We start from the raw sequence: 18,484 nt of genomic DNA on the forward strand, positions 1-18,484 counted from the left end.
GGATTCCCTCCCTATATGCTGTTATAACCATGGGCGAGTGTTTTTGTCTTGTTGCAGATGCCATGTCTGGGGAGTTCTCGGATAAAGACTGGGGAGAAGACAGTGGGTGTCCGCCCCTTTATTCACCTGATCCTTTGTGTTTCCTGTCTCCGGAGGTGGAGTCTATATCTCCTGTGCTGTCCTGGACAACTCCTAGAAACAGAGTTACTGGTAAGTCTAACTCTGTTTTTTTGTTTTTTTTATGAAGAAAAAAAATGGAACATTTAAGGCTGTTGGGAGGAAGCGACAGCTGACGTCACGCTCCGGTCCGCCAAGGCCATAGAGTGGTGTGGGGGCCATCTTGCCCTCACTCGACTTCCTGCCTGGGACATGACCGGATCGTTTTCCCCACCTCTGACTGCTCTGGTAAGCAGTATTCACCCCCCTTTACTTTTTACCTATTTTGTAACATTACAGCCTTAAGTTTAATGTTTTGTTAATCTGAATTTTATGTGATGGATTAGAACACAATAGTCTAAGTTGGTGAAGTGAAATGAGAAAAATATATACATAAAACTATTTTTTAAGAAATAGAAAACAGAAAATTGGCATGTGCGTATGTATTCACCCCCTTTGTTATGAAGCCCATATAAAGCTCTGGTTCAACTAATTACATTCAAAAGTCACATAATTAGTGAAATGATGTCCACCTGTGTGCAATCGAAGTGTCACATGATCTGTTATTGCATATACACACCTTTTTTTGAAAGACCCCAGAGGCTGCAACACCGAAGCAATAGGCACCACTAACCAAACACTGCCATGAAGACCAAGGAACTCTTCAAACAAGTAAGGGGCAATGTTGTTGAGAAGTACAACTCAGGGTTAGGTTATAAAAAAAATATCCAAATCTTTGATGATCCCCAGGAGCACTATCAAATCTATCATAACCAAATGGAAAGAACATGACACAACAGCAAACCTGCCAAGAGACGGCCGCCCACCAAAACTCACGGACCGGGCAAGGAGGGCATTAATCAGAGAGGCAGCACAGAGACCTAAGAACCCTGGAGGAGCTGCAGAGTTCCACAGCAGAGACTAGAGTATCTGTACATAGGACGACAATAAGCCGTATGCTCCATAGAGTTGGGCTTTATGACCAGAAGAAAGCCATTACTTTCGGCAAAAAACAAAATGGCACGTTTTGAGTTTACGAAAAGGCACGTGGGAGACTCCCAAAATGTATGGAGGAAGGTGCTCAGGTCTGATGAGACTAAAATTGAACTTTTCGGCCATCAAAGAAAACACGATGTCTGTCGCAAACACATCACATCACCCAAAGAACACCATTCCTACAGTGAAACATGGTGGTGGCAGCATCATGCTGTGGGGATGTTTTTCAGCAGCCGGAACTGGGAAACTGGTCAGAGTTGAGGGAAAGATGGATGGTGCTAAATACAGGGGTATTCTTGAGCAAAACCTGTACCACTCTGTGGGTGATTTGAGGCTAGGACGGAGGTTCACCTTCTAGCAGGACAATGACCCCAAACACACTGCTAAAGCAACCCTTGAGTGGTTTAAGGGGAAACGTGAATGTGTTGGAATGGCCTAGTCAAAGCCCAGACCTCAATCCAATAGAAAATCTGTGGTCAGACTTAAAGATTGCTATTCACAAGCGCAAACTATCCAACTTGAAGGAGCTGGAGCAGTTTTGCAAGGAGGAATGGGCAAAAATCCCAGTGGTAAGATGTGGCAAGCTCATAGAGACTTATCCAAAGCGACTTGGAACTGTGATTGCCGCAAAATGGGGCTCTACAAAGTATTGACTTTAGGGGGGGTGAATAGTCTTGCACATTTACTTTTTCTGTTATTTTGTCCTATTTGTTTTTTGCTTCACAAAAAAAAAAAAATCTTCAAAGTGGGCATGTTCTGTAAATGAAATGATGCAAATCCTCAAACACTCCATGTTAATTCCAGGTTGTGAGGCAACAGAACACGAAAAATGCCAAGGGGGTGAATACTTTTGCAAGGCACTGTACATTTGCTAGATGTCAGAAGGTGTCTTATGGCTTATTTTTGATGCATCAAAGAGCTTTAGAACATCAAAGGCCCCGTTTATCCTCTTCTCAGGAAAGCGTAAAGGTAGGCAAGCCTCTAAAGGGACTATAGCTAGGTGGTTAAAGATGGCCATCTTAGAGGGAAACAAGACTCTACACTTGGACCCTCCACGGGCTGAATGCTTATTCCATCAGAGCATTAGCCACATCTTGGGCAGAGAGAGCTGGAGCTACCCCAGAACAAATATGTAAAGCTGCCACGTGGTCAAGTATGTCAGCGTTCATTCAACACTATTGATTAGACATTTTGGGAGGAAGCATTTGGGAAGAAATTCCTCCAAGCAGCGGTCCCCCCCCCCCCCCCCCAAAAAAAAAACTGGGTGAGTACTTGTTCATCCTCTCAAGGGCTGTCCTGGAAGACGACTGGGGGAAAACCAGAGTTAGAATTTTCAGTAACTCTGTTTCCAGGACAGCACGTTCCCACCCTTTTGTGATTTGGTAAGTGATAAGGTGATTTGGTGTACAGTTTAACTATTTTTCGGTTCTTGGATAAACTGACCAGGTTCCTGAGGGACGGCCTTTTAAATAGCTAATGGCAATGTGTTTCCTGTCTGGTGGGAGGAGCTCCATCTCTCAAGGGCTGTCCTGGAAAAAAAGTTACCGGTAAGTCTAACTCCAGTTTTCTTTATTTAGCACTAATAAATACTTATTGAAAGACCGTTAGCAGCTTATTTAAAGCGGTATTAATCCCAAAAGCAAACATTTATTATATTGCAGCTTACAAGTTGTAATGGGTGCAATCGTTTTCATTTTTAGGCTTTTACGCTTTTCGCCTGGTGATTTGGCCAGTAATTCTGCTTTTTCAACAGAACAAGCGCCTGGATCAGATGGCATCCACCCATGCATCCTAAAAGAATTGAGCGCTGTCATTTCAAAGCCTTTGTTTCTATTTTTTTCAGGACTTGTTAAGGACTGGAATAGTACCACTGGATTGGCATAGGGCCAATGTGGTGCCTATATTTAAAAAAGGTATCAAAGTCTTTGCCAAGTAACTATAGACCTGTTAAATTAACTTTTATAGTCGGGAAGATACTGGAGAGTTTAATAAAAGACCACATAGAGGAGTTCTTGCTGAAAAAAAATATTTTAAGCAACAGGCAGCATGGATTCATGAAAGACAGAAGTTGTCAAACAAACCTGATTTTTTTTTATTTTTTATGAGGAGGTAAGTAAAACCGTGGACAGAGGGGTGGCTGTGGATGTAGTATACTTGGATTTTGCAAAAGTGTTTGACACAGTTCCCCACACACTGCTAATGTGTAATGTAAAGTCTACAGGCTTGGAAAGATCAGTTTGTAAATAGATTGGCTAAAAGATAGAATTCAGAGCATAGTAGTTAATGATTCTTACTCAGTTGTGTACCCCAAGGTTCGGTGTTGGGACCCTTACTTTTTAATTTCTTTATAAATGATGGGGTCTGGGATTAAAAGTACCATTTCAGTCTTTGCAGATGACACCAAGATTTGCAGTGGAATAACTTTACAGGATGTCTCCAATTTACAAGCTGACTTCAATGCACTGTTTCACTGGGCAACTATGTGGCAAATGAGGTTTAATGTTGATAAATGTAAAGTTATGCACTGGGGGGCTAAGAATATGCATGCATCATACATACAAGGCGGAGTAGAACTGGGGGAATCCATAGCGGAGAAGGATCTGGGTAGGTCATAAGCTTAATAATAGCATGCAATGCCAAGCTGTGGTTTCCAAAGGAAGCAAAGCCCTTTTTTGTATTAACAGAGGCATAGACTCCAAAGAGAGAGATATAATTTGCCCCTGTACAAATTATTAGTAAGACCTCATCTGGAATATGCAGTTCAGTTTTGGGCACCAGTTCTTAAAAAGGATATCGGGGAACTGGAGAAAGTGCAGAGAAGGGCAACCAAACTGATAAGAGGCATGGAGGAGCTCAGCTATGAGAAAAGATTAGAGGAACTGAATTTATTCTCTCTTGAGAAGAGGAGATTAACCACTTAAAGCGGAGTTCCACCCAAAAGTGGAACTTCCGCTTTAGGGAGTCCTGACCCCCCGACATGCCACATTTGGCATGTCATTTTTTGGGGGGGGGAGCGGGTACCTAGTTTTGACAGGTACCCGCTCCCACTTCCGCTCGGAGCGCCGCGGCGCCCTGAGCGGAAGTTCTCCTCTCCCCCTCCCTCCCTGCAATCTTCTGGGACACGTCAGAGGTCCCAGAAGATTGCCGGCCAATCACGGCGCGCAGCGCGACTCGCGCATGCGCAGTGGGTACCCGGCTGTGAAGCCGCAAACTGTAACAGCCGGGTGCCCACAGCAGTGATGCCGGCGCCGAGGGAGAGGATCGAGGCTTCCGGCGGCCGCATCGCTGGACCGTTGGACAGGTGAGTAAATGGCTGGAACTCCGCTTTAAGCCCCGGAAGATTTTACCTCCTTCCTGACCAGGGTTTTTTTTTTGCGATTTTTTACTGCGTAACTTTAACGGACAATTGCGCGGTCGTGCGACGCTGTACCTAAACGAATTTGACGTCCTTTTTTTCCCAAAAACAGAGCTTTCTTTTGGTGTTATTTGATCACCTGTGCGATTTTTACTTTGTGCGCTATAAACAAAAAAAAGCGTAAATTTAGCAAAAATAACTATTTTTCACATTTTTTTTATATGAAATTCCCCCCCCCCAAAAAAATGTAAAAATCAAAATTTTTTAACATTTTTGGCCAATTTGTTTTCTGCTACATATGTTTGTTAAAAAAATCGCAAAAAGCGTATTTTGATTGGTTTGCGCAAAAGTTATTGCGTTTACTAACTAAGGGAAAGATTTCTGTCATTTTTATAGTTTTTTTTAACGCGTAATGTCGGCGATCTGCGATTTTTTTTTGCGGTACTGCAACATTGCGGCGGACAGATCGGACCCTTGACTGACATTTTTGATACTTTTGGGGTTACTGGTGACATTACTGCAGTAATCAGTGCTATACATATGCACTGTTACTGCAAAATGACACTGGCAGGGAAGGGGTTAACTTTATTGGGGAAGGAGGGGTTAAGTGTGTCCCTAGGGGCGTGCTTTTTACTGTGATTGGACATGGCTACTAGTGTAGGAACAGTGATCAACGGTCCTACATAGTAGAACCGTATGATCACCATTCCTACACAGGGGAGAATGACAGGCGGCTTGTTTACATCAGCCGCCTGCCTTTCTCCCTTCACGGAGGACGATCGCGAGTGACCGGCGGACATCGGGTCCGCCGGTCACACGCACTGACTTCCCAGTGAACGAGCCGGGGTGGGTGCACGCCTCCACGGGCGCGCGCTCGCTCGCTATTGGCTCATGAGGAAGTGACAGGCTAGTGACGTATATATACGTCACTTTGCCTAGCCGGGGTTGACCGCCACCGTATATAGTCGTGCGGCGGTCGGCAACCGGTTAAGGGGGTATATGATCAATATGTATAAATACATAAGGGGTCCATATAGTGAACTTGGTGTTGAGTTGTTCACTTTAAGGTCAACACAGAAGACAAGGGGGCACTCTTTACGTCTAGAGGAAAACAGATTTCGTCTCCAAATATGGAAAGGTTTCTTCACCCTAAGAGCTGTGAAAATGTTGAATATACTCCCTCCAGAGCTGGTTATGGTTAGCTCACTAGATTGCTTTAAAAAAGGCCTGGATTCTTTCCTGGGTGTACTTAAAGCGGTAGTATCCTGTTTTTTTACACTTTTACCTACAGGTAAGCCTATAATAAGGCTTACCTGTAGGTACAATTAATATCTCCTAAACCGGCACGGTTTAGGAGATATTTGCAGTGCATGCAGCCGCTCACGCGAGTGGCGCATGCGCTCTGAAGGTCCGGGGGGACCTTCAGTTTTGCTTGCCGGGAGCTTGCCGGAAAATCGCTGGCTCCGGGCCAATCGCGGCTCCGGCCAATCACAGTGCCAGAGCCGCCGAACCCGGAAGAGACGGCGAGGGATCATGGCAGCGCCCGCAGCGATGTCCGGGGGTCCGTGTCGGGGCTTCGTTCTAAGGTAAGTAATACATAATGAGCTAGTATGCGATGCATACTACCTCATTATGCCTTTGTCTTGCAGGTTTTTTTTTGTTTTCTTTTTGCGTTTTTGGGTTTACAACCGCTTTAATATAAGTGGGTACTAATATTTATAGGTAAAGTTGATCCAGGGAATATCCGATTGCCTCTCGGGGGATCAGGAAGGATTTTGTTACCCCTGCTGTAGCAAATTGGATCATGCTTTGCTGGGGTTCTTTCGCCTTCCTCTGGATCAACTGCAGGTATAGGGTTGTGTATATGTGATTGGTTGCGTTTTCATTACTGTTTTTTTTTTGTTTTTTATTGGTTGAGTCAGATGGACTTGTGTCTTTTTTTAACTATGTAAGGATTGGTAAGATGCAATACAATACATTTTTGGTTTGGGGTTTAATATTGCATTAAAGTGACAGCACTCCCATTATGATCTGTTTGAACATCCACAAACTAGAGCTGAAGGTCTCTTAAAGCTTCAAGAAAGCAGTGCTGAAAGCTTTGCCAAATGCTTTTGTAAAGGACTCCTGCCTGAGTTTGCATTATATAAATAAAGATGCCATTGTGCATCAACAAAGACATTTCCAAAGATTAGGGCTTTTTAGGTGCCATTAGAAACAGACCATTAAACAAATCATAAAATGATTCAACTTTTATTTATACAAATACCGTAGTAAAATCTTTGTTTAAAAAGCAATTGTCAATTAAATATGACAGTATCACAAACTTTTCTCGACATGTTTCGCTATACATACATAGCTTCTTCAGGAGATTTAGTCTGGATAATGCTCACATAAGAATTGCTGGGTCCATAGAGGGAACATAACACCCCTTTTGATCAGTATACATCTCAGAGACTTCAACATTTATTTTTCAGTGAAACCAGCTGAAGGACACTTAGGATTTTTCAAATAAATGCTTTTAAGAATGGATATCAGTGTACCATAAGGAGCAAATGGGGCTCAAGATTTTAAAGCACTTATAATCACCCATATATTGCAGAACCACAACCCCTTAAGAACATTAGGACTCAAAAGAGAACCATATGAAGAGTAGAGATATTACTGAATGTCACCCCTCATCATTGGAAGCAGAGCAATTGAAATTGCAGCACACCTAAGATGTCCTTGCTCCCTTCACTGGTCCCACTCAAAGTGCTACAGGGCTGATCAAGGAGGTTCATTACTTGCCAAATCACCAGTTAAAAACAGAAGAAAGTCTAAAAAATACAAATTATGCAGCCACCCCATCCAAGGATTGGTAAGATGCAATACAATACATTTTTGGTTTGGGGTTTAATATTGCTTTAAAGTGACAGCATGCCATTATAACCTGTTTGAACATTCCCAAACTAGAGCTGAAGGGTCTCTAAAAGCTTGAAGAAAGCAGTGCTGAAAGCTTTGCCAAATGCTTTTGTAAAAGGTTCCTGTCTGAGTTTGCATTATAGAAATAAAGATGCCATTGTGCATGTTTTTTCATAACAAGTAGTTTATTAAAGACATTTTATTAACAAATCTTAAAGAATTTATTGTTGACACAAAAGGTTAATATGATCTATCACATTATCAGTGCAAGAGTTTTCAGAAAACAAAATGCAATCTTTGAAATAAAATGGTTTAAGAAAACAAAGTGTAGAATATGTATGAGACCTCTTAGCTGGCTTGCAGAAAGATCCAGCTCTTTCTTCATTAATACAGTTTAAATGATCATTTTATTTTTTTAACACAAGCAGTTTAAGTACCCTAATTTTAGCCTATTAAGAATCTCTTGCAGTCTCTGTACAGCAGAGACTTGGAAAGGGAAAAGCAGCACAAGGTCAGTTGTACTGCAATGCTCGTGCTAACAAGCAACATGCTGACAAAATGCAGAGTGGCAGAGATGAGTTCATAAGTCTGCTGCTTCCCCTTTCACTGTCCAGTCACAGGCTGGAAGTGGGACAAGCATAGTTTTTTTTTTTTAAATCACAAAGAATTATACACTGAACAAGAAGTATCCCTTGTGCTGGTGTCTGCCCTACCGCATACCCTGTCTGACTATGGTCGCCCTTTTCTGGCTATTTAGTAATAATAGAAGCTGTATTTTAGCTTTCAGCATTGAAAAGAGCTTTATGATGATCTTACTTTTTTCATTGTGGGAACTGATAGTACAGCTACTATGGAGGGAGCAAGGGGGTTGGAAAGAGTGGGAACAGGGTCACTCTTGACAAGTGCCTTCCAGCGGCTTGTAATCCTCCAGTGCTGATGGGACAGTGGACGGAGGATTTCAACTAACTGCAGCAGAGAAAAATCAGGTCTACTGCCCTGCCAAACAGGACTATGCAAGTCTCAGGTGTGTTTTATTCGATTGCATAGAGCAGCTTTAAGACCTATTTACATTCTATTTTACTGAAATAAAATGCATTTGCTACGTGCATAAAAATGCATTTCAAGTAGAAATCCTTATTGCTTTTTTAAAGCAGCCCTGTTATTCGTAAGAAAACACTATGCAGACATATACCTATTATAGAAAGGACTTAATACTTATCTGTTTTACTCTCTCTTCTGTGGGGGATAAAAGGCATAGACCTACTGGCAGGGGTGTAACTACAGGGGTTGCAACCGGGCCCCGTGCCTCAGGGGGCCTGTGCGACTCACATGGAGCAGCATGTAGCGAAATTACTGTCCTCCTTTTTCCTCCTGTAGCTGCGGGAGGAAAATGGAGGAGATTGGTTCCTCTGTATGCTGCCCCCACCACTCCTCCTATCCAGTTCACTTATGTTCTGCTGTCTCTGGGCCCCTATGTGCTCCCCTGGTCCCCCCCCACTGTGCTGCTCCCCCACACTGTGCTCCCTTCCCTCTCCTGCCGGCTGCTGCAGGGGATGTGTCACAATAGAGAACCAGTAAGGGGTCGGTAAATATGTAAATTTACCAGCTCCTCCTTTTCTGAATGGACAGAGTCATAGTCAGTAACATTGTAAAAAAATAAAATAAAATTATAAAAATACAATTAAAATGCCAAAAAACTACTGACACCAGTGGGTGAACTTCCAGGATCGTAAAGGTCACACTTGCAACCGGGCCCTGGCATTCCACCACCGTGGGGAGGCCCCAAGATGGCAATAATGGGGCCCACTGCAGAACTTGTGAAAGGGTCCTGCTGCGGGGCGTAATAAAGGGCCCCGCACTGAGAGTAAAGGGCCCCAGGATCAGTGGGAAGTGCCCCAGGCTTGAAGGGCAGGGCCCCGGCTAGGGGTCAGAAGGGCCCTTCATGGTTTCTTGCAACGGGGCCCTAAAGGTTCTAGTTACGCCTCTGCCTACTGGTTGTTCAGACTCTACCACAATGACAGGTTTGTGTCCAGGAATATTTGGGTGGATGCCCTGGTTGCTCTGTAGAATCAGTGTAATCTGATTTTGTCCCACAAATGCTAAGCGTATTTAGTAGATCATTATTCAGGCGTATGGTCCGTTTATTTTCTATTACATCGATGCTCATCATGGAGAGCCAGTAGAAGGACGGGTCCCTAGTGAAAGTGGAACACAGCTGCCAATTACAGACACATTGAAAAGGCATCGTCTACCCCATATTCTCTGTGCTGATTCCATCCACCATCTGGTAAGAGTCTAATACTGCACCGTATCACAGGGTGGTTAATTTGATTATCTCCTTCTTCCCAACACTATCAACAGAGTTTTCTCTGCCTTTCAAGTTTATTTATCTGGTAAGGAGGATAGTGTGGTGGTGGCGGGATCTTCAATCACAGAGCACTGGCAACATACTTTACCTTTTCAACAACCATTTGGTGAAGAGTTTTTGTGGACTTTTGAATTCATATCACTCTACGAGTTATTGCACTTATAAAGTTAAAGGGTCATAAGTTTTATCACTTGTCACACTTGATGGAATTTTGGACTTTTGACCATTTTTATTCACCCATCTTCATTATATCACCATTTATGTAAGATTGTAATATATCACATTGTGGATTTATTTATTTATTGTTAGCGCACCTATATTTTACACAGATTTTTTCACTAAGGCACAGTTCAGGTAGCAGCTATAATTTTATATCAGCGCACCCTTATTCACACCATTCAGGCGTATGACCTGAGAGGGAAGGGTTCCCCCTTTCCTGGTGAAGGCTCACTCCATCAGAAGTGTAGGTGCTTTCTGGGATTTCCACCAGGCCTCAGTTTCCCAGCTCAGTAAAGTTGCCACCTGTTCCTCTATTTCTTTTGTGTTTTGAGGTTTATCGGTAGGCTTGTTAAATGTCGTTTGCCCGCCCCTCTTGAGATTGCTTTTGGATGTCTCAGAATTACTGGGGTCCTGTGATGTACAATTTAGGATTTGACTTCCCTGTAAAATCCCTTTCTTGAAGTACATCACATGACATAGGTCTCGTTTCCTTCTAATATCGCTTGCTGACAGTGCAGGGAGTGGGTGGGGTTATGTAGGTCTGTGTTAGGGCCATTTAATACTAATGGGATGTTGATGCGTCCCCTTTGACTTACAACCAAAAGTGCCTTTTTGATGTGTTTTAAAAAAAATTCACTAAACATACAGCATGCACGACTTTTCAAAGTGCAGAGCACCTGCAGTGTGAACAGTGACATAGGATTTTAAGGGGGATTGTTTTCATACACTTCTGGAAAAGCATAGTAAAACACACCAGTATGAAAGGGACCTTAAAAGGATAAGTTCACCTTTCGCAACATATTTTACCAATATTCAGGGCGTAGCATGTTACTGTTGCACCAGTCCCCCGATCCCCTGTTGTGATAGCAAGTGGGGGGATCTTTTCCCCACACTAGTCACAATTTAAAAAAATTTGCGGCCCTGCAGGGCTCTGCCTACCCAGCCTCATCATTAATTCACTGAGTTCTGTGAATGTGAGAACTACAAGTACTGACAACCTTTGCAGCTGTCAGTTTGTAGATCTCAAACTACCAGGGCGCTGTTGAGCTGCCTTCATTGTCCCTTCCTGTCAGTGTGTAACTGCCTACACATAGGGCCTGTCCCACTAGGTCCATTGGACTCCCAAGTTTTTTTTTTACAGCAGTTTTGTGTGTCATCAATTTGCGGCATGTTACGGGTGGCATTTCCCGATCTCATACTGCCGCCCATAGTGCAAACTGATGAGTATGAGGAGGCAGAGTGTCTCCTCCGGGGAACTTCCATCACATATCGTGGTGTGCGCAATGACATCAGCGCACTCCATCTCATGCAGGGTAGGCTGGATCTTCTAGGGTGGTGGCGTGGCAGACACAGGAGTGACAGGAGGACTTAGGACAGACAGTGGGTGTTTGGTTGACCGGGCTGGTGTTGAGTTATGGAAGAAGATAAGAGTATACATAATATTTTCTAAAGGTTATCTTTATATAAAATAATAAATGTGGGGGCCTTTTGTTGGGCATGATTTTTTTTGGGGGGGGGGGGGGCATTTCTTTCTTGGACCCAGGCAGCACAATGTCTTGGGCCATTTTTTCTACAAAGGTGAACTTATCCATTAAGCTATGCTAATTGTCAGCCTTCAGTCACCTGGAGGTGAAGCAAAACCCAATGGCTTTAGGCCTCATGCACACAAGGCATTTTTACAGCTGCTTTTAGGAACGTCACAGTTTTTTTTTTTGCAGCTTAAAAAGGCCCCTCCATGTTATTCTATGGCCTCATGCACACACAGGCTTTTAGGAGCTGCAAGTGGCATAGGGCGTTTTAAAGCTTTGATAAAAAAACCCCAGGGCCAGTGGGTTCTTTAGCAGCAGCGTTAAGCTGTAAAAACGCCTGAAGCTGCTAAAGGCCGCATACAGCGTTAGGCCACATTAGACATTTTTAAGCTGTAGTAGTTGGATTTGAGGTTGGAAAATAGAAGAGGGAAGAGAAAGGCTGCTAAACGCCAACGCTGCTAAACGTGCATTAACGCCAATACAAAACGCTTCTAAAAGCTGCTTTTTCCTGGCATCAGAACTGGTTTTGCAGCTTGTTTTTTTTTAAATGCCCTGTGTGCATGAGGCCTATGAATTAGGTCAGGCCAAAGATTATGCAATTTTCTTTCCTTCCACCAGGGGAACACTTTAGGTTTAAGACCAGTTGACACAACCAGATAGGGCTATTTCATGCAGCATATGCAGGGCTTTTTCATGCTGCATATGCAAAAAGAAGGAACATTCCTATAAGAAAAAAAAAAAAAAAGATTTTTTTTTTTAAATGCATTTAGTGCAGCAAAATGCATGTGTTTCACTGTTGGAAAATACAAAGATGTGAATGAGTTTGTACATTACTACAGAAGACATAAATGCAGGGTTCAATCACCTGTAAAGTATTCAAAAAGCAAAACTCTAAAAGACTCATGTCCTGGAGAAGCAAGTTGATCCTCCAGATACACTTGGTTTAAAAACAACTCCATGTAAATCTAAGGAAATGGCAAGACGCTCAAAAGCATTCTCCTCAGAGACAGGCTGTTGGGACTGTAAATCACAATGAGTGATAGTGACAGGGACAAAGGCTTGGCCTGCTATCCAGACTCATATCTGCTGGGCATGGGGCTGAAGTGTGCTTAGTGCTTCTGCTTATTAGGTGCCCTAATAACTTGGCACATATCACCAAAAGTCCTGAGTAGACATAGAGGTCCTTGTAAGCATGGGGAGGAGCTGATGAAGACTCAGAGGCAAAGAACCCTCTAACAGTAGGGGTATCAGTTTCCAGATTAAATGTGTTGGTTCATTCTGGGGATACTGGATAAACACCCACAGAACCACTAAGGGGTCACCTGTACCAGCAGATCTGTCTGATTTAGCAAAGGCAAGTTGCTTCTGCATAGTGGTAATGCAACAAGGCCCAATATGGGGCAAGGCCTCGGGTACACACAAATCCTGGTAGCTGGTTTTGATGAGGAGTTTCTGGTGCTTGAAGTTTGCTGAAAGCTTAGCATATAATTTGTAAACGTTTGCTATATACATTGTTTTTTCACATATTGAAGTCTGTATTCAGGGCTTACACGTTACTAGGTCCATTGTAATGCTTTCTAATGACACTGACCTGAACAAAAATGCAGATCAGATTTCTGACGTAACGCTATTGAAGCCACTAAAATGGTGTGACTGCCAAAAAAGATATCATGTCACTTACATTATAATTTTTGTATGTAAAAGTTTGTTGTTTTAAATATAGTGATATCAAATAGGTATTTCTATTGAAAAGAAACCTGTCATAACTGAAATATGTGGGCAGCCATTACCAATCACATTCTGAAATTGGCAGGTACCGGTTTGTTGCTCTTATCTAATGGTTGTAATGCTTTAGGTTGCTGACCCAGGGTAGTTATTCAGCAAGTGAAGTTGGAACTCCTGATCTGTGTTGTTGTTTGGGGTCAGTGATGCGGATAGCATCAAACTAAAAAGACCAGCAAGACAGGCAAGCAACTAGCATTCAACAAGGGAGTTCAGCATTGGCAGCCTGCTTTATCTTATAACAGATTACCTTAGTCTACAGACTTTTGTTTGCATCAGGTGGGTTTTGCATTCCCTTGAGGTTGAGTTAACAGTTGCTGCGGCCGCGGCCCACAGCAGGGGGTCTGGTGCGTCCCTGTTCACCGATTCAGGTGCAAATCGGATCCAAATTTCTGCCTGAATTTGCATCGGATTCCAAACCAAAGACGCACAGGACCCTTTCCAAATGCGGACCACGGCCACCCCAGAGGTGTGTGAACCAGCTCCATTGCAAGCCGGGCACACTCTTCTGTCGTGCGCATTGGATGTGGGGACACCTTAGGCTGGGTTCACACTGATGTGGCTGCAGTTCACCGATTCAGGTGCGAATCAGGTCCGAATTTTTTGCCTGAATTTGCACCTGAAACTGAGCCAAAGATTTATAGAACCCTTTTCCAATGCGGACTGCGGCCACCCCAGAGCTGTGTGAACCGGCTCGATTGAGAGCCGGTCACACTGTCCTGTCATGAAAAGTGGATGCGGGGAAACCCTCATTCAATTTGCATCAGTGTGAACCGAGCCTAAAGGTCTTTGGGAATATAAACCTGCTTGAAACAAGTCAAATGCAGGTCGTAACGAATTCAACTGCAGGTAAAATGCACTTTCTGAATGATCTGAGAAGCTAATTGAAATAATGCCGTTAATCCCAAAGCCTGTCAACACCGGCCCCAAGGCCTTGTTTTACATTACATGGGCGTATTACAGGAAACACCCATGTGAGGACCATGTTTCTATGCATCCCCGTTTAGGCAGTCCCATGTTAGTTTCCCATGCTTATTAGGACTAAGCGACTAAACGGACTTGGCTGCTGCTCCCAATCTGACAGCCGCGCAGATGCACAGTCCCAAACGCAGACAGTGTGCACTTAGGGCCCTGCAGAGCTGTCAAATTGGCAGCAGCGGCTGTGTGCATGCAGTCGCTGCATCCCAACTGACTTGAATAGGACTGCATGCATGGGAATGCACAAGAACACCTGTGCATCCCTGTGCGGGCAAACACAGCCCTCGCATGGGTGTTTGCTGTAATATACCGGTGTGAACGTGAAATAAGGTAACCTGTACTGAGAAAATGAGTAGGATGCTATTGTTGAACTCTCATTTTAAAACCAATAGTTGCGTGGCTACGATTCGGATTGTAAGCCTTTACAATAGGTTACTGACATAGAACAAGCATTAGGACCAGGTGTTCAGAATTTTTCACTTGACTAGCTGCATGCTAGTTCTGACTCATTCAAAGTATTGAGGCCAGAGACATCCGGGCAACTAACATTTTTAGAACAAGGTCAGTAATATCACTCCAATATTTCTCTCATTGCAGGTTTACTTTAAAAGCCCAGTCAACCCAGATCTGATATTCTACTTAAAGCAGAGTTCCACCCTGAAAACATTTTTTTTACCTAAAAATACCCCCAGGACAGTCAGGGCTAGTGCATTTCAGCAATGATAGCCTCTGAACTGTCCCCTGTTTAACTTACCTTTTAGAAGAAATACTTACCTTGAAAATGTCTTGTCCAGCGCTGCCATCTCATGTGTGGGCAGCTGAAGCTGGAGCGTCCTCTTCAGTGACGCCAGAGTCCCAGAATGCTCTGCACCAGCCCTGCTCGTCACTTCCGGTGCAGGCGCATCATCCCTGCACAGCATCTGGGCATGCCCAGAAGCTGTTTAGCAGGGAATGACACGCCTGAACCGGAAGTGACGAGCAGGGCCGGTGCAGGCGCCTTTGACTCCTGGGATCGATGACGCTCAACTCCCAGGAGTCAATGCAAGGAGGAAGTGACGGCGGGGGCCGCGGCCACAGAGGGAGGAAGAGGAAGGAAGGTAAGTATACAAGCATTTTCATTAAAAACAAGGTAAGTGGAAAAAAAATGTTTTAATTATCCAATTTTTTTTTTAGGATATTTTCTTCTATTGGAAACTGCAAAGTGAAAAAATAGGGTGGAACTCCGCTTTAAGAGGGGAGGTTAATGGGCTGAATCATCTGGTTGCTTATACTATTCATACACTCTGTGTCACCTACACCTAGCACCTAGGAACTTGTGTGTAGATATCACTTCATCAGAGTCCCCAAGTAATCCAATAATGCCAACTATGAGTGGACAGTGGACACCCTTTGACTCCTGAAAGTTAAGCATTTGTTTTTCATAGCTCTGTTTTGTAGATAAGACAGTTTGATAGATTCATTACAGTAGTCCTTCATAAACATTTGTATAATGCTTGGCAGTAGTAAAAAGTAGCCTTAAAAATATGATTCACTTGACTATCTTTTGCGCTAGACTTTTATTGATCATATTAAAAAAAATTCTAATTTGAACCACTATTCTAGCTACAAAATACTTCTACTCCTGTCAGTGCTTTTTCTGTTTTCTCTTGGTTGGACGGCATTTTCTGCAAAGGAATAAGAAGACCTTGACAGTGATGTAAAGAATAGTGAAAAGGCAGACCAACAGGACTCCAATGACATCCAAGCAGTGGTATTGATACCAAGTTAAATCATGGGAAGCTGGACGCAAATGCTTCGCTCCTTTGTGACGCATGACATACTCTATCCAGAAAACGGCTCTGTCTAGTGGTTTAACTGGCTGGTCATGATGGATACCCGATATCCTCAAGGCATTTTCTTTATACCTAAAATTGACCCACATTTGCAATGAATATCACAATTTGAGAACAATGATATACATAAACAGATTAGTCATTGAAAAGACTGTTAAGACACTTTTACACTTGTTCCTCTTGGGAACTCATTCCATGTTTTAAAATTGTTATTTTCGATTGGATATTCATTAAAGTGTTTCATGGATATAGGGTTCATTCACATGGGCGTTGCGGCCTGAACGACTTGTTTATGCAGCTGGAGCTGTCTGGATCTGCGTGCAAACAGCCCATGCTTCTCTGCGGCACATGGTGGCTGTACGGACACAATCACTCATCCTAATGTAACAGGCTTACTGGAGTGGGTGAGCAGCTCAGAGATATTGCATGTTTGGAGATATTCACCTGTGCTTGCATTAGGAGGAGCAGGTATGATGATAAAGCTGCTGCATTATAGAGAAACATAAACTGCCTACATGCAGGTCCAAGTACCTCCAGCCACATAAACAAGGTGCTCATTCACTCTGTACAGGCCACAGCACTCAGGTAAACGAGCCAATTAACTTGAAAAAGGCGGCACTAAGATGGCATCATCACTTGCAATCATTCATATAACATTACTGCAAATAAAAATCAGGAATTTTGTACTCAACGAAAATCTTTTTCTATGCATTAATTTGAGGATAAAACTAAGATCTTAAATATTACCTGGGTTCTAGAGTAGTGTCATCTGCAGGAGTATGACACTAGGTGAGCGCAGGCTAAGCCACCCAGGCCATGAGATCACACTATCAGGCCTGACTTCCAACAAAACGCCAATGAGATACTGAGTGAATGAAAGCTTTAGGCTAGGTTCACATCTATGCAGGTTGCAGTTAATGCAGGTTTTTTTGTGTTTTTGGACATACGTTTTTTATGCGTTTTTTTTTTTTTTTTTTTTGGCAAATAGCAAAATATGACAGTGGAGTGTTGCTTTGATGTGACTTTACACTCTGGCACTCAAATAGCATCAAAGTTGCATCAAAGTAGTGCAGGAATCTTTATGTGCTCAAATTAGTATGTTAGGGTAAGAGTTAGGTGTTGGGTTAGGGTTTGAGTTAGGGTTAGCAGTATTTACTAGGGTAAACACTAATCGTTAGGGATAGCGTTCTAACCCTAACAACTACTGCTAAATCTAACTCTAAAGTTTGTGTATAGATTATTACAAATAATAATAAAAGTCTTACGTTGGATTGTTGATGACTGTGTTCACTGCGTCAACCAGGTCCTGGCTTTGCATTTTGTTTATGTCAACTATAACTGCCATGCCTTTTGTCTTCATATGGATCATATTATCTGGCTGGTCAGCAAAGAGTGGAATTCCAACCATAGGAACACCATGATAAATGGCTTCATATATTCCATTAGTTCCCCCGTGTGTAATAAAGGCTTTTGTTTTGGGGTGACCTAAAAACAGAGCACATTCATTGTCATGATCACTAGTTTTGATATTAGTTCATCAGCACAAAAAGAACAATAGTTACTATTACAACACCCACATTTCCTTTTACTATTATTTTGCTCTTCTACCAATCTTTGCTAATCGCTAATTTACTGTAAATCAAGCCCCTACAGTGGGTATAGAAAAGAATCACCCCCCTTTAAAATAATCACATTTTGCCTTGGATCAAATATATCTGTCTGAAGCCTCTAGGGTCCTTTCACACAGGCTGTCCTATCGGGTCTGCCTGGCAGTTTTTCAGGCGGACCTGATCAGACCCTGCAGTCTCCTCTATGGAGCGGCGAATGTCAGTAGACACATGTCCGCTGACACCCGCCACCATCTGATCCGATCCTGCCCGCAAAAAACAGATGGATGGTGGTCGTATTTCTCTTTCGTTCATTGACGGACACAGCTTCTGGTATTCTTAACCATTGGGTTATGCTGCCCCCTACAGGAGTAGGACACTAGGCAGAAAATAATTCTGGCTACACCCATTGGCATACTCCCTCTCTCTGCTATAGCCACTCAGTTTTTTATCCCTGGTCAGGAGAAAGGACCTAGTTCCTTGCTGGGATCTTTGGTCCTGGCAAAAAATTTTTAGATAGAAAAGGACGTTATCACAGACGTATGATAACACCCAGAGGAGGGGTGAAACAAGTTGACGCAATTTCTGGCTGACGGCTGTACCAATTACGTCACTTCCGGATACCGGTGTAACGCAAACAGGGAAGAGCGAAACCTGAGCGGCCACACCCAGCTACCAACTACCCGGAAGCCTCCAGAACTCATTCTACTGCATTTGTATTACTGGCATATTGTAAGTGTGTACTCTGTTTTTTAATAATA

The 18,484-nt window shown here is 43.1% G+C and overlaps 1 protein-coding gene across 5 annotated transcripts in view; it reads right to left on the reverse strand.

Moving 5' to 3' along the window:
- Positions 1-15,811: 15,811 nt before the first annotated feature.
- The window catches only part of LOC309567267 (UDP-glucuronosyltransferase 2A2-like), a 165,764-nt gene continuing 163,091 nt past the window's right edge, over positions 15,812-18,484 (reverse strand). For all 5 annotated transcript variants that reach the window (XM_082272652.1, XM_082272648.1, XM_082272650.1 and 2 more), the window contains exons 5-6: positions 17,382-17,601; positions 15,812-16,188 (exon numbers count right to left, since the gene is read on the reverse strand). In XM_082272652.1, coding sequence (XP_082128778.1) covers positions 15,909-16,188; positions 17,382-17,601 — 500 coding nt within the window. In that variant the 3' untranslated portion in view covers positions 15,812-15,908. The remainder of the gene's footprint in view (positions 16,189-17,381; positions 17,602-18,484) is intronic.

This window comes from Pelophylax lessonae (assembly GCF_965119305.1).
Source record: "Pelophylax lessonae genome assembly, chromosome: 1".
Lineage (NCBI taxonomy): Eukaryota > Metazoa > Chordata > Amphibia > Anura > Ranidae > Pelophylax > Pelophylax lessonae.